This window comes from Embiotoca jacksoni, unplaced genomic scaffold (genome assembly GCF_022577435.1).
Source record: "Embiotoca jacksoni isolate LCO1_2020_lvr unplaced genomic scaffold, fEmbJac1.0.p SCAF_16, whole genome shotgun sequence".
Taxonomy (NCBI): domain Eukaryota; kingdom Metazoa; phylum Chordata; class Actinopteri; family Embiotocidae; genus Embiotoca; species Embiotoca jacksoni.
Window position 1 is genome coordinate 8,633,050 of NW_027185296.1, and position 13,329 is coordinate 8,646,378.

Sequence of the window (13,329 nt, forward strand, 5' to 3'; positions counted from 1 at the left end):
GAAAGTTCTTCAGCCGAAGCCTGAATTATTTTGCATGATGTTTAAGTGTGAGTTTGTCTTGTGGTTTCACAATAGAGGGGTGAGTCCTGCTGTCTGAAGCTTCTCAGAAACGTCCAGCGTGACACATGACATGAGCGATGACACAAAAAAAGCGAAGGGAAGTTTGAGAAGACACTTCTGAAACAGACAGACAGTCTTACTAATCGTCTTCACTCAGACATCAGCTCAGTCCTGATGTCAGATCGGTGGTGTGTTCCTGCCTGAGGGCAACCAGACAACTTCACGTTGACGCAGTAAAGTGATGATGCAACGCTGGTGAATGAACACAAAAACGCTGCAGCCGTGAACCAGGTGTGTGTGTGTGGGAGGCAGATAAACAACACACACCCTGCTTTTTGTTGATTTAATCTCACATTTCTGTTGCTGTGAACTTCAAGTTGAAGTCACGCTTTGGGTCAAGTGCTGTTTGTAAAGATCTCTGATTTGATTTCCAGGCTGTGTTTGTGCTGTATGTGTGATACTGGAGCTCAGTTTCAGTAGAAATCATTTACAAACAGCGAGGTCATGCTGCCACAGGTGTTTGCAGGAACAAATGTACAAGAGGTGCAATGCAAACACACACGGGGTGTACAGCCTGAAAGCTTTTTCCTTGTTCATCTTGCTGCATAGCTGAACAGGCCGGGCCTCAATCCTCCTCATGTTGTTGTTTACAGAAGGAAACCCCTCATTACTGACGATGTACACTCAACAACTTCCTGCTCTCCCCGCTCGTATGCTTCCTGTCATCAGCTGGCGGAGTCTAATAAAGCAGCTCGACCTTTTATAGCCAGCTGCAGAGCTAATGAGCCGGGTGGCAGATAAAGCTGGCGGATGGCTCCCATATTTGTTGAACAGTGGACGGGTTTCTCACGCACCCCGGGCTGCTATTGTTCAGGAAGCACGAACAAGCAACCCGGACTAAACATGGCCTTTTAAATATCTTCATTTATTAAAGCAACATGCTGCCGGTAAAGACCCACTGTGTCTGGCACGTCTCAGCAAGCTGATACATCACAGGGCTGTAAAACACTGCTCCAGTGAAGTTACTGTCAGGCTGCTCTGGGGTCTGTTTATTGAGCTTTTAGAAACTGGAGAGACAAAAATCCTCCACACCAGATTCCTCCAGAAGGAAAAAGAAAAAGAGGGATTTACAGACAGGATCCAGCCCAAGGAAAGTATTTTTCAGGATGAAAATGGGAAGTCTTGATGGGCTCTGCCTATTTATACCAGCTAGTCGGGTCAGAATAAAAGAGAGGCACATTAAGAGTAATGCTGTGTTACAGTTGGAATGACAGACAGGAGGAGAGTTGCAGCGTTTTTGCTCGGTGCTTTGTGGGCCAGTTGGCTCAGACCGGAGCAGCAAAACACAGGGCCGTTGGCATGGCGACAGAGGAACACTTCCCTCCTAATTCAGCCCCACTCCACCGCAAGGACAAAGAGTGAGAGAGAGAGGCCTGCTTCTCCTTCTTCTTGTAGAGAGCTGACTTCCACACAAGGTGGAGGTCAGGAGGGATGGAGGAGCAGGACGTAGCGAGCATGAAAAGCGTAGTGTCAGCTGTCGTGCGGGTCAGAGAGTCCAACGACCTCTAGTCCCGCTTCACTTGATGTGAGTCCATAAGTGGGACCATTAAACTGTTCATGCAGCTGCAAATAACACAAGCTGACCTTTTCATGCTTTTTAAGATATGAAGCAAAAGTCCAAACAGGACAATCTAATGTGGCAAATTTAGTAGCCTGTTATGTTGAATGGTGCCATGTCAGGGCATTTAACTTTGATTTCTTTGTTTTTATGTCTGAATCATGGATTTCTTGACCATACTAGGAGATATTATGTTATGATACAATTTGGCTTTGCAGTGAATGAAGGTGCTTGTGTAGTTGTAGAGGAAGTAAATACTATCTTTCACAGCTGAGGGGGTGATGTGAGTCACAGCTGGATAATATCGACTCTCAGACAAATAAGAAACTTCTCAGACTATAGAAATACAATATTCTACATAGGAGGGTGTCGAGAACAAACGCTGAGAAGGTCTTTGAGGTCTCTCCTGCTGAGGCAGTAAAGCAGTGTGTCAAGGAGAGAGGAGAGGAGAGGAGAGGAGAGGAGAGGAGAGGAGAGGAGAGGAGAGGAGAGGAGAGGAGAGGAGAGGAGAGGGAGGGGATGAGCATGCGAGGAAATTAAGTGCGTTTCCTCTCGGCTGGAGCAGACGGGCAGGGTGCTTCTGCCGGCCGCTCCGAGAACACAGCCAAAAAAGGAATCAAACCGCTGCGAGCTTTGCGAGCTGCCAAACTATTCCTGTAAAAGAGGTCTTTTGGTGGAGGCCTGAACGGGAGACCTTCGGAGGATGGAGGGAGGGGGGAGGAAAATGTATACAAAAGAAGAGAGAAAGTGTGGTGGGTGTGGGTGGGTGTGTGTGGGGGGTGGGGGTGGGGGGCGGCAGGTGGGGGCGGGCTGGAATGATCGCTATGGCCTCTTCTGAATTTATGACTATTTATTTGGGCTCCTCTGGAGGGGAAGCATTTGACCGAAATAACCGACTGAGACAGACCGATCGGTCACGTTGCTGTCGGCCTGCGCGGCGGGTTCGTTACACGACGCTGCAACTGTCAGGTTTGTCAAATATCCAGTGGTGTCGTTTGCAGATGTGTGCTGGTCAGAGCTTACAGAGAGACAGAGAGGGAGGGATGGAGGGATGGAGGGAGGGAGGAGAAGGAGGGTCTCTGCATTGTCTCAGATGAAAAATAGTGGAAACACTCCGCTGATTATTCGACATCTGGAACAGATTTGGGCACGTGAACTTGGTGGACTCCTGACAACAGGCACCGCTGGGATGTACAGTATATTCTGAACAGGCTGCCTGTGAGGAACTCATCAGGTTCACACACACAAAGCAAGACAGTCTCAAGGTTTTTATGTTTTCAGACCCACGAGAGGTCACTTCTGTCCTCTTTAAAAACCCCTCGTAGTGCGTGTGAAGTTTGTGTCGGTGGTGTAACCTTTAGAGCCGATGACATTACAACATTTCTAGCCGCCCTCTCCTCCTCCGTGACACTGCAGTTAATCAGCCGACACTGCACAACCACACCTCTGATAAAAACACAATACTTCATCATCCAATGTCAACATTACATTTTTGTTTTTCTTTCATCACACATCCATTCAAATAAAAGAAGCCACACCTTCACAGTGTGGTTCACTTTTTTACAGATAGAAAAACATCTGGACCAGAATAAAGTCCTTCAGGGTGAACCGCTGCACTGTTAAACACAACAGGAACAGAGCTGTTTTCCTCACTGTTACTTATCTTATGATTCCTGCGCCACACTTGATGTATTGTCAACAGTCTGGCTGTTTAACAGGTCTTTGTTAAAGGCTGAGAGAGGCTGATAAACTATCAGTCCGTGCTGCTCGTGCAGCGGTTTCCTTCCCAGAATTCACTGCCCGGCTCAAAAACCTCTGGCATGATGAGCTGTCACCTCCGGAGCAGAGGAAGAGCAGTTCACACAGTTCAACTCCTACTGACACATGACTGACTGGCTGCTGATGTCATTCTCATAATGAACATCATCACGTCTCTCAACCCCTCCCCCCACACACACACACACTTTGACTGGCATTTTAACTCCATTGATTCTGTTCACATCTGGCCTCCAACCGCGCTGCCAGTTCTGTTCTGACTACAGTTGGATGGAGACCACACTATTGTGTCATCCATAAACTGGAAACAGATGCAGGATTTTGTAATTTTTTTACTGTTATTTTGTTACAGACCCCCTCCCTCCAATAAAAAGTGGAAGATTAGTTTGAATGAGATTCATAAAATGACTTAATTTTCTGATCTGATCGTGGTTCTTCTTCACAGGAACCCGTTGCAGCTGAAGCAGCTGCAGGACCAGATTCTGTTGGAGCAGCAGGAAGCAGCCAACTGGCAGCAGCAGAACCAGGAAGTCCCGCCTCCACCACAGCAGCCACTTCAGGAAGTACCTCCACCTGCTCCGCCGTCTCCGTCTCCACCTCTGCCCCCTCCTCCCTCCTTCCAGGAGTTGGAGAGCAGCGCAGCCATGCAGGCCAGCACATTCAACTATGCCCGGCCCAAGCAGTTCATTGCTGCTCAGAGCCCCGGGGGGGCAGGCTACGTCACCCAGTCCTCCGGCTCCTCCGGCTCCAGCCTTTCCTCCCCGCTGTCTCCTCCCACCTCACACAAGCCTTTCGGCCGGGTCACCGTGCCCCCCTTCACCAAGGCCGGCAGCGTCGAGTCTCCCAGCTCGCCTTCCTTCCCGCCTCCACCTCCACCCTTCCTCAGCTCCAGCAACCTGTCCTCTCCATCAGGCACCGCCCAAGACTTCCCCCCTCCCCCGCCTCCTCCCCCTCCACCCGTCCCCATGTCTCCGGCTTACTCGGACATGTCCTCGCCGTTCTCGTCCGTCCCTCCGTCTCCGGCCTCTAGCTTCCTGTCCTCCATGTTGCCCTCCACACCCACCACGCCCGGCAGCCCCACCGTCAACGCCCTGGGCCTCCCGAAAGGCAACGGGACTGTGTGAGTGTCCACACACACACACACACACACACACACACACACACACACACACACACACACACACACACACACACACACACAACTTTCTCTCCACAGAGTCTGTCAGGTTACATAATCTCTTTATGCTCCGCATCAGGCCGGTCCAGTGTGTCTGAGTGCAGCTCTCCTTCAGATAAACCTGCTGGATTGAAGATGACATGTTTACATTTTTATGCAGCATGTTTACAGGGAAATGCTGACTAGAGAGCCCACACAGACCCACACGCACACACACACGCACACGCACACACACACGCACACGCACACACACACACACACACACACACACACACGCGCGCACAACAGTGCTCCGACGGTGCGAGAGCCTCAGCTCAAATATGGCAAGAAAATATACAGGAGGACCTCACAGTGAAAGGTGTGTCAGAGTCAAATAAACACTGAAACCAAACAAACCAGCTGATACGGAGTGCAGGGTTTCAGGATTGTTCACTTTGAGCTCTGCATATTGAGCTAGCTGATAAAAATCTGTTGTGCAGATAATCCTCTTCGGATGGTTGGCCCGGTGGGAGAAATCTACTTTTCTGTTTTCTCCCCTCCACCATCAAGGACATTCCACCTTCATCTCTCTGCCAGTAATTTTTCATCAACCCTTCACTCACTGCTGCACACCCCCCTCTCATACTGGCATTCCTGCTGAGAGATAAGAAGACACATAGAGGAATGCTATAGCTGGACACGTCCAGATAAGGCTGGAAGTCAGAGAGCCAGAGAAGGAGTGCTCAGATAATGTGTGTTGCAGAGCTGAGGGGAACCACAACTCTTAGTATTGACTGAAGGTTTTATTTTGTTCTTTCTTCCTTTCAGCAAAGCGTTCCCCAGGAAGTCCTCGGTCACCAGGACGCCGCGCGCCACCTCGGACTCAGACATCCAGGGATCCAAGGATGCCGTCATCCAGGATCTGGAGAGGAAGCTGCGCTTTAAAGAGGAGCGCATAAGCAATGGTCAACAGGTGTGTGTGTGTGTGTGTGTGTGTGTGTGTGTGTGTGTGTGTGTGTGTGTGTGTGTGTGTGTGTGTGTGTATGTGTGTGTGTGTGTGTGTGTGTGTGCGTGTGTGTGTTCTAGTCAATTACTGAAACTGTGTGTTTGGAGTCGTTTTCAGTCATTAACACAGATTAACGAGTGTCCCAATAAATCATACAATCCTTGAAAGGAAACAGATGAAACGTTAAAAAGTGTATTTTAACAGGTTTTTGTGTCATGCGCCCCGCAATAAAGTCAAAATGCTTTTTTGTTTTTACATCTCATATTAACACAAAGCTGAGATACAGCATTTATAGCGATGGTGTGTAGAAGTGTTGTGTTGTGCGACTCACACACTAACCCGCGCTGACCCCATTAATCCCTGCTTCCAGAGGTTAACCTATGAGGAGAAGATGGCTCGCAGACTGCTGGGTGCTGACAACGCTGCCACAGTCTTAAACACACAGGACTCAGAGGAGGAGCCGGTCACACAGGTACGCTGGCTCTTTATCAGGATCCACACACCTGGATGGGGAATTCTCACACACACACACACACACACACACACACACACACACACACACACACACACACACACACACACACACACACACACACACACGAAATCACACGGGCCTGGATACTAACATCTCTACACCAGCTGTGTGTTTTTTTACACCCTCTGTTGCACGTTTCTGTTTTTGTCCACCGATACTTCACCGGTGTCATCCCTGTCTCCTGATCACGGCCTCTCCTTTATATCCTGTTGGATCAGACTGCACCTCCACCTCCACGGTCACTGTAAACACTGTAAAGTCCTCCAGAGCTCCGCCATAAAAAGCTCTGTTTATGGAAACTGGTAGAAACCAGTGTTGCTGCAAACACGCTGTGGAGTAACACCGTTGAAGGCTTTGGTGGACATTTGTCTGACTGTGAACCACCAAACAGTTCAGTAGGAGAGTTGTGTATTTCACAGAGGAGCTTTTTTTTTTTTTCAGTTCAAGTCAAGATAAAGACTTCAGGTGTTTGTTTTTAATAAAGCTATTTCAAGCTGGTCCAGGTTTGTTATAAACCTGATAATGGTGAACAGGCTCTGAATGATGCAGTATCACCTTTTAAGAGAAAGTACAGATAGCTGAGTGAAGTCATAGTAGAGTGAGTTTGTGTGGGACAATGTGGGACACACAATGTTAAGAGTTAGTCTAAAACTTTGATATGTCCATCGAATTTAGAACTTTAGGTTACAGGTTAGCATGTGAAGGACTAAACCCATATATATGATTTGAATGCAACTTTTCAAACTCCCATGCTGAGTACAGGAACCTTAAAGGAAGCTAAAGTTTCATAGTAAAGTCACAAGTAACATCTTTGTTGTAGCTGCATTTGCAGATTATAGAAAAGTGCCTGTCCTGCAGTGTTGACCTTTGAAAACTAGAGCCAATCAAAATGTGGGGCATTAAATCAAAATGCAGATCAGTCCCACATAAGTGGACACACAGTCACCCTAAGTCACAGTGAAGATCACAAGTAAACATCACCAGAGCACAAGTTGTGTCCACACTGACAGATAAAACCGAGCTCACACTTTGCTGATGCCTCTTAACAACAGCCCTGCATGTCTCTGAGCAGTGCACTTACACCTGGGAATGCAGCAGCACCGATGCATCGTGCTACACTGTACCATCGAGAGCTGTGTTTCCCACCTTGTGTGACCCACCGCGGGAACACAACACACAAACAAAACCTGTGTTTTTTCTCAACAGGAAGACAAGTCCTCCCACAGAGAATCTTGCCCTCAAAAGGTTATTGGAACCTTCTCCTTCTGACATCTGCTCTGTCTTTTATCATTCACTCTGTGTGAAATGTCTCTGTGTGTAGCCGTGTAAACAAAGTCACACTAAGATTTTAGGTGTGTATCAAGCCAGCAGGGTCATGTCTGATGTGGAGACATCCACTGGTCACCTCGTGTTGATCATTCACAGGCAGATATAAAAAGTAATGTAAACAGTATGCGTGTCTAAATCTGCACCCTTTACTGTTCCTTGCTGTTCAGTATGTGCAATACGAACGTCACATACTGAAGCATGTTTACCAGCACGTTTGGTTTGACCAGGATTGTTGGTCGTCACTCTGCTGCTGTCACACGATGCATGCTGCAGCGTTGCTCTGCCTTTATAATCAAAGCAGGGATCCAACCATATCTTTACTGTTTTTAAAGCAGTGAGCGCAACCTTTACTTTGACAGACTGTAGACAGGAAGCAGCCGCCTCAGTGCTATTCCAGGATAAAACCGCAGCAGATCAGGATTTCTGTGATGGCTGTCGTTCGGAGCGGCAGAGTGAGTCCAGGAGGATAAACGCTGGCTCTGCAGCTGTGCCCCGAGGCCTGTCATTATCTGCGGGATGTGTCATCAGACCGGGCCGCTCTGCAGATGTTCCTCCGCAAAGCTGCGGTGATGAGAGATTGATGGAGGCGGTGGGAAGGAGGAGTGGCTCATCTGGGCAAAGAGGGTTAGGAAAATGGAGGAAAGTTGGTAGTTTGGGTGACAATGAAGACAGGTTAATGAGTGTGTAAAGAAACCTGAAATAGGGCAGGCTGGGTTTTACTGATTTCCCTCTGCACGCTTTTAAATGTGCCTGGCATCACTGTGATCATACAAACCACTCTCTTTCTCTCTAGTCTAGTGTTTCTTTCTCTGAATCTCCGTGTCTCTGTCTGGCATTTAGGAGTACAAAGTGTCCAGCTTTGAGCAGCGCCTCATCAGTGAGATTGAGTTCCGTCTGGAGCGCTCTCCGATGGAGGAGTCGGACGACGACGTGCAGCACGACGAGGACTCCGCCGGTCAGGGGGTGACGCCGTCCTTCGACCAGAAGCTCAAACACTACAAAGTCTTTGAGGGGATGCCGGTCACTTTCTCCTGCAAGGTCAACGGAGACCCCAAACCAAAGGTGGGACGCTGTCCGAATGTCAACACCCTGAGTGATTAAACATCACTGTGGTTTGTTGTTATTAGATATTCTAGCCTGTAATTTTGAAGCATTTATGATGGCTTGGCTTCCTGACTTGGGGAGTTGCTGATGTGTGATGTTGATGATGGAGGGTGTAGATATTGAACATGTGCTCTCTGCGTGTGATAAGAAGAGGCCCTGTGCAGGAACACACACACACTGGCCTGGGCTGGCTTCCTGGCTCTGTGAGCACTAATGACACGGTGATGACAGGCGTCACGATAAAAAAAAAGGAGAGCGACAGAGGCAAAAGAGTCAGAGGGCATCACATTAAACAGCTTAAACAGTAAAATGTTCCCGAAACTAAAGATGTATCTTGCTTGTACGCAGTTTTTACAGAGATAGAAAGTGCCCCCTGATTTAGGCATCTAAATCTGTTCAGTCATAATTTGTCTGGTGGTTTTAATGGGTTTTTTTTTTCCTTATCTCGTGCCGCAGGTCTACTGGTTTAAAGACGGCAAGCAGATCTCCAAGAGGAGCGAGCACTACAGGATCAGCCGAGACCCTGACGGGACCTGCTCTCTGCACACTGCTGCAGCCTCGCTGGATGATGACGGCAACTACACCATCTTGGCAGGCAACCCTGAGGTGAGCCGACGAGACAGGAAAACACAGCATGAAATATTATAGAACGCACACACACACACACACACACACACACACGCGCACACACGCACACACACACACACACACACACACACACACACACACGCACACGCACACGCACACGCACGTCTGGCTGCCTGTAGATGTCAGGGCACATTAACGGGAGAATAATGCCTATTAAGATAATGTTCTCCAGCCTGAAGCGGAAGAGGGCGTTGAATGAGACAGGAAATCACTAAAACGCTCCTCAGGGTCAAACGTTCATGTTGTACAGGCTTTCTAACACTCACATCTAATTTCCTCCTCTCAGTCTGACTGCTGCTGGTGGTGTGTCATCACCTAATAATCTCTCTCCGTCTCTTCCCCTCCCAGGGCCGGGTGAGCTGCACCGGCAGGATGATGGTGCAGGCGGTGAACCAGCGGGGCCGCAGCCAGCGCTCGGCGCCCGGACACATGCGCAGGTGAGGCTTCATCGACTGACAGGAGACGGAGAGAAGACAAACTACGCTGGTGTTTTTTATTCATGACCTCGAAGCTGCTGGCTGGCACATGTGTTGCAGGCTCGTTCACCATCTGCACGGCTTCTGTGCTCGCTCGCACACTTCCGCACAGTAAAACGTTCCAAGAAGCTCGAGCTGAATCGCACTTTGCTTTGCTTTGCTCAACTGCAGGAAAGAAAAAGCGCTGTGTTAATGAGCGGGAACACCTGTTTGCTCTGCTCTGTTTTTCATTGCTCTAATGACCTTGTATATACAGTGTGCCTTCATGCACGACCAGATATAGAAATATGTACAGATGATCACAGACGCTCACAGTGCAGTACAACCACCTGTGAGCTGCAGATGAAGCCTCCCTGATTAGATAAGAGCTGAGGGATGTTTGGAGAGAGAGATCCAGATAACAAGCAGTGTCTCCCGCTCTCTTTATTTCTCTGCTTCGCTGATGTGCAGGCACGGTGGTGATGTCACTGTTGTTACAGGGCAGAATCACAGAAACAACACCCGAGGGTCCTGACCTGCTGCACAGGGCTTAAAGAAAATTCTCATAGGTCACAACAGAGCAAGTTGAAGGTTGATATTATGTCTGTGAAAGGTGAAATAAGTAGAGAATTAGGCTTTAAAAGAGTATTGCACCATTTCCAAAAGGAGCCTTACTGCATATAAAATGATAGGCCTGTGTTATTATGTGATGTCATAAAAAGCATTTAAGTTTCATGCTTCAATGAAAGTTTAATGTCTTGCCCTTTTTTTTGACAAAAATTAAAATCCTACCATTTTATACAAATTTTAAATTCCAGGAAAAAAACAACAACACATGAATCCAGAGGTGGAATTTTAATCCCAGATACTCAGATTTGTGTATCTCCGTCAGGCCCAGGTCCAGGTCCAGAGACAGCGGCGACGAGAACGATAACATCCAGGAGCGTCACTTCCGCCCCCACTTCCTGCAGGCGCCCGGTGACCTCATCGTGCAGGAAGGCCGTCTGTGCCGGATGGACTGCAAGGTGAGCGCACACACACACACACACACACACACACACCTCTGAGTGCAACCTGCAGCAACACAGGCTGTATGTGGTGATAAAGGAGGGAAAGGGAGATGGATGCGTTGCTGCCTATGACTGTATATAAAAGTGGATGTAGCTTCCGGGTCTGAAAAATCAGGCTGAAAGTGCTTTAAGCTGCAATACCAATTTATGCCACTAGAGGTTGGCTCCATAGACTCCCATTCAACCACTCCCAGCAAATTCTAAATCAATACATTTTTTTACACTAGTTATTTCGGTGCTGTTAGCTAAAATTCCCTTTTTGGCCGTCCATCTGAAAATCTTCCCGTAAAATTAGAAAATGCACTCCAAAAAGCCGTGTTTTGGGGGGGGGGGGTCTGTTTGATTGACAGGCCTGGGGCTCCCGCTGTCTGTGGGCGGGACGTAGTATCGCCGGGTTTCCAATCAGATCAGATTTTTAATAAACAGTTGTGGATGAAGGAATTCTGAACGCGTTTTATTACACCAAGCAGCTTCCGCTGGTAATAGACCGATGTCGTGGTTTTGTTCAGCTCCAACGAGAGACAGTGATGCATCCTGAACGGCATTATTAAAAAAAGAAGAGACAAATTACAGACAGTTTTTTGATCTCATATGCTATCTCTAGCAATGAACTCGGCCAGTTTTCACTTCAACCCTGTGCCTGCTTACTTAAAGTTGAATCTATTGGAACAACAGTTTGAACACTAACCAAAACTCCTGCTTTGATTAAACCTCCTGTGTTTACCGTCTAGCCTTGGAGGTGAACACATTATCTCACCGTGCTGCTATTCTGTGATAGAGAGAGAGAAGAGAATGAGATGGTCTAAAATAACACGACTGGAAAGAAAAATGCCTGCACCAAAGAGAATATGTTAATCATAGTAATAGAGAAAGCCATTTCAGATCTGCCCTTTAATTCAGCGTCTGTATTGCTCTCTGGGAGGCTCCGTGTCATCGCTGCCAAAGAAACGTTTCCCTTTCCGTGCATTCCCGTTTCTTTCAGGAGATCTAAAAACACCAGCGGAGACGCAATGTTTCATCACTTCCTCGTGTTATGAATGGCTCGCAGAGCAGACAGGGAGAATACGGAGGTGTCGTTTTTCAGGGATTAAGTGGGATCAGGTTTTTCTACAATTATTTCCCCCTCGCGCCACTCCCACCGCCTGTGCTCGGTTATTTTTTTGTCTTCATCCGCTGTCTTCACCTTACCTTCCTGCAGCCTGGAGCACTTTGAAACTCTTTGAAAGCCGGTACACGTAATAGAATAAATCAGACCCACAATTAACCTGCTCTAAAAAGACTGTTGTTTTTTTTAAGCAACAAACGGAGAGTTTCCATTCCTGAATGTTAAGGATATTTACAGCAGATATTTATTTACAGGTCATTTAGAGTCTTGCTGGACTTTCCACTCTCAAAATGTCCCAACTTCTAAATGTGTATTGGGCCTCTTCCAGAACTACTTACTGCTTAGTCTACTCTCCTTTGTGATTTCTGTGATACTGCTGATCATATGGGTGTCCACAGTGGCTCATTTTCCAGGTGCGGTGGAGCAGGTGTTGGGTTTCTCTGGTCTTTTCTGGCTAGGGTTTATTCCCATGACAAAGCATGCAGGCGACCGGGCTCCTCCAGACCAACACAACACAGACACATTAAGCAAACACTGCTGTTTTTTCATACTCGCAGTAAACACACACAGACCACATGCAGCTAATATACTCATTTCCTCCAACAAAAACAAGCACGGAGAGCAGAAACTCAAAGCAACCCGTCGCTGCACAGTCCCACCAACAAGGACTCGCACACTCACCGAAGTGTAATGTTTCCTGTGCAGGTGAGCGGCCTCCCCACTCCCGACCTCATCTGGCAGCTGAACGGACAGACCATCCGCCCCGACTCGGCCCACAAGATGCTGGTGAGGGAGAACGGCGTGCACTCGCTGGTCATCGAGCCGGTGACGAGCCGCGACGCAGGCATCTACACCTGCATCGCCAGCAACAGAGCCGGCCAGAACTCCTTCAACCTGGAACTGATCGTGGCAGGTGAACAGGAAACACTGGCCTGCGCACAGAGCATACGGGATAGTTACAGAGCACCTCAGTGACACGACTCTCTCCACAGCCAAAGAGATGCACAAGGCCCCGTCGTTCTTCGAGAAGCTGCAGAACACGAGTGTTGCAGAGGGTCATCCTGTGAGACTGGAGTGCCGCGTCGCGGGCGTTCCCTACCCGCAGATCTTCTGGAAGAGGGAGAACGAGTCCTTCACTCACAACACCGACAGAATCAGGTAGATAATATATCAAATACACAAACTACAGAGAACATTTTTGTAATACTTTTTCATGCTTATATCAGACCGCTTTTGCACCGGATGGATGTAACGCCAAAAAAGGACAAGTCAATACTTAAAATACATGTCACTGCTCTTTCCCAGCATGCACCAGGACAACTGTGGCTACCTGTGTATGATCATCCAGCCCGCTATGAAAGAAGATGCCGGCTGGTACACCGTGTCAGCCAAGAATGACGCCGGCATCGTATCCAGCACGGCACGGCTTGATGTCCACAGTACGTTCAGACCGTAACGCACACGCTG

At 48.2% G+C, this 13,329-nt stretch overlaps 1 protein-coding gene across 7 annotated transcripts in view; it reads left to right on the top strand.

Annotated features, from left to right (window-relative positions):
• Positions 1 to 13,329, top strand: part of palld (palladin, cytoskeletal associated protein) — a 54,161-nt gene that overhangs the window by 39,157 nt on the left and 1,675 nt on the right. For 4 of the 7 annotated variants that reach the window (XM_069150721.1, XM_069150724.1, XM_069150722.1 and 1 more), the window contains 11 exons: positions 3,900 to 4,574; positions 5,439 to 5,583; positions 5,987 to 6,088; positions 7,358 to 7,396; positions 8,321 to 8,542; positions 9,041 to 9,190; positions 9,581 to 9,669; positions 10,580 to 10,712; positions 12,568 to 12,775; positions 12,855 to 13,020; positions 13,168 to 13,301. In XM_069150721.1, coding sequence (XP_069006822.1) covers positions 3,900 to 4,574; positions 5,439 to 5,583; positions 5,987 to 6,088; positions 7,358 to 7,396; positions 8,321 to 8,542; positions 9,041 to 9,190; positions 9,581 to 9,669; positions 10,580 to 10,712; positions 12,568 to 12,775; positions 12,855 to 13,020; positions 13,168 to 13,301 — 2,063 coding nt within the window. The remainder of the gene's footprint in view (positions 1 to 3,899; positions 4,575 to 5,438; positions 5,584 to 5,986; positions 6,089 to 7,357; positions 7,397 to 8,320; positions 8,543 to 9,040; positions 9,191 to 9,580; positions 9,670 to 10,579; positions 10,713 to 12,567; positions 12,776 to 12,854; positions 13,021 to 13,167; positions 13,302 to 13,329) is intronic. The other 3 variants (XM_069150723.1, XM_069150725.1, XM_069150726.1) reach the window with 3 other exon arrangements.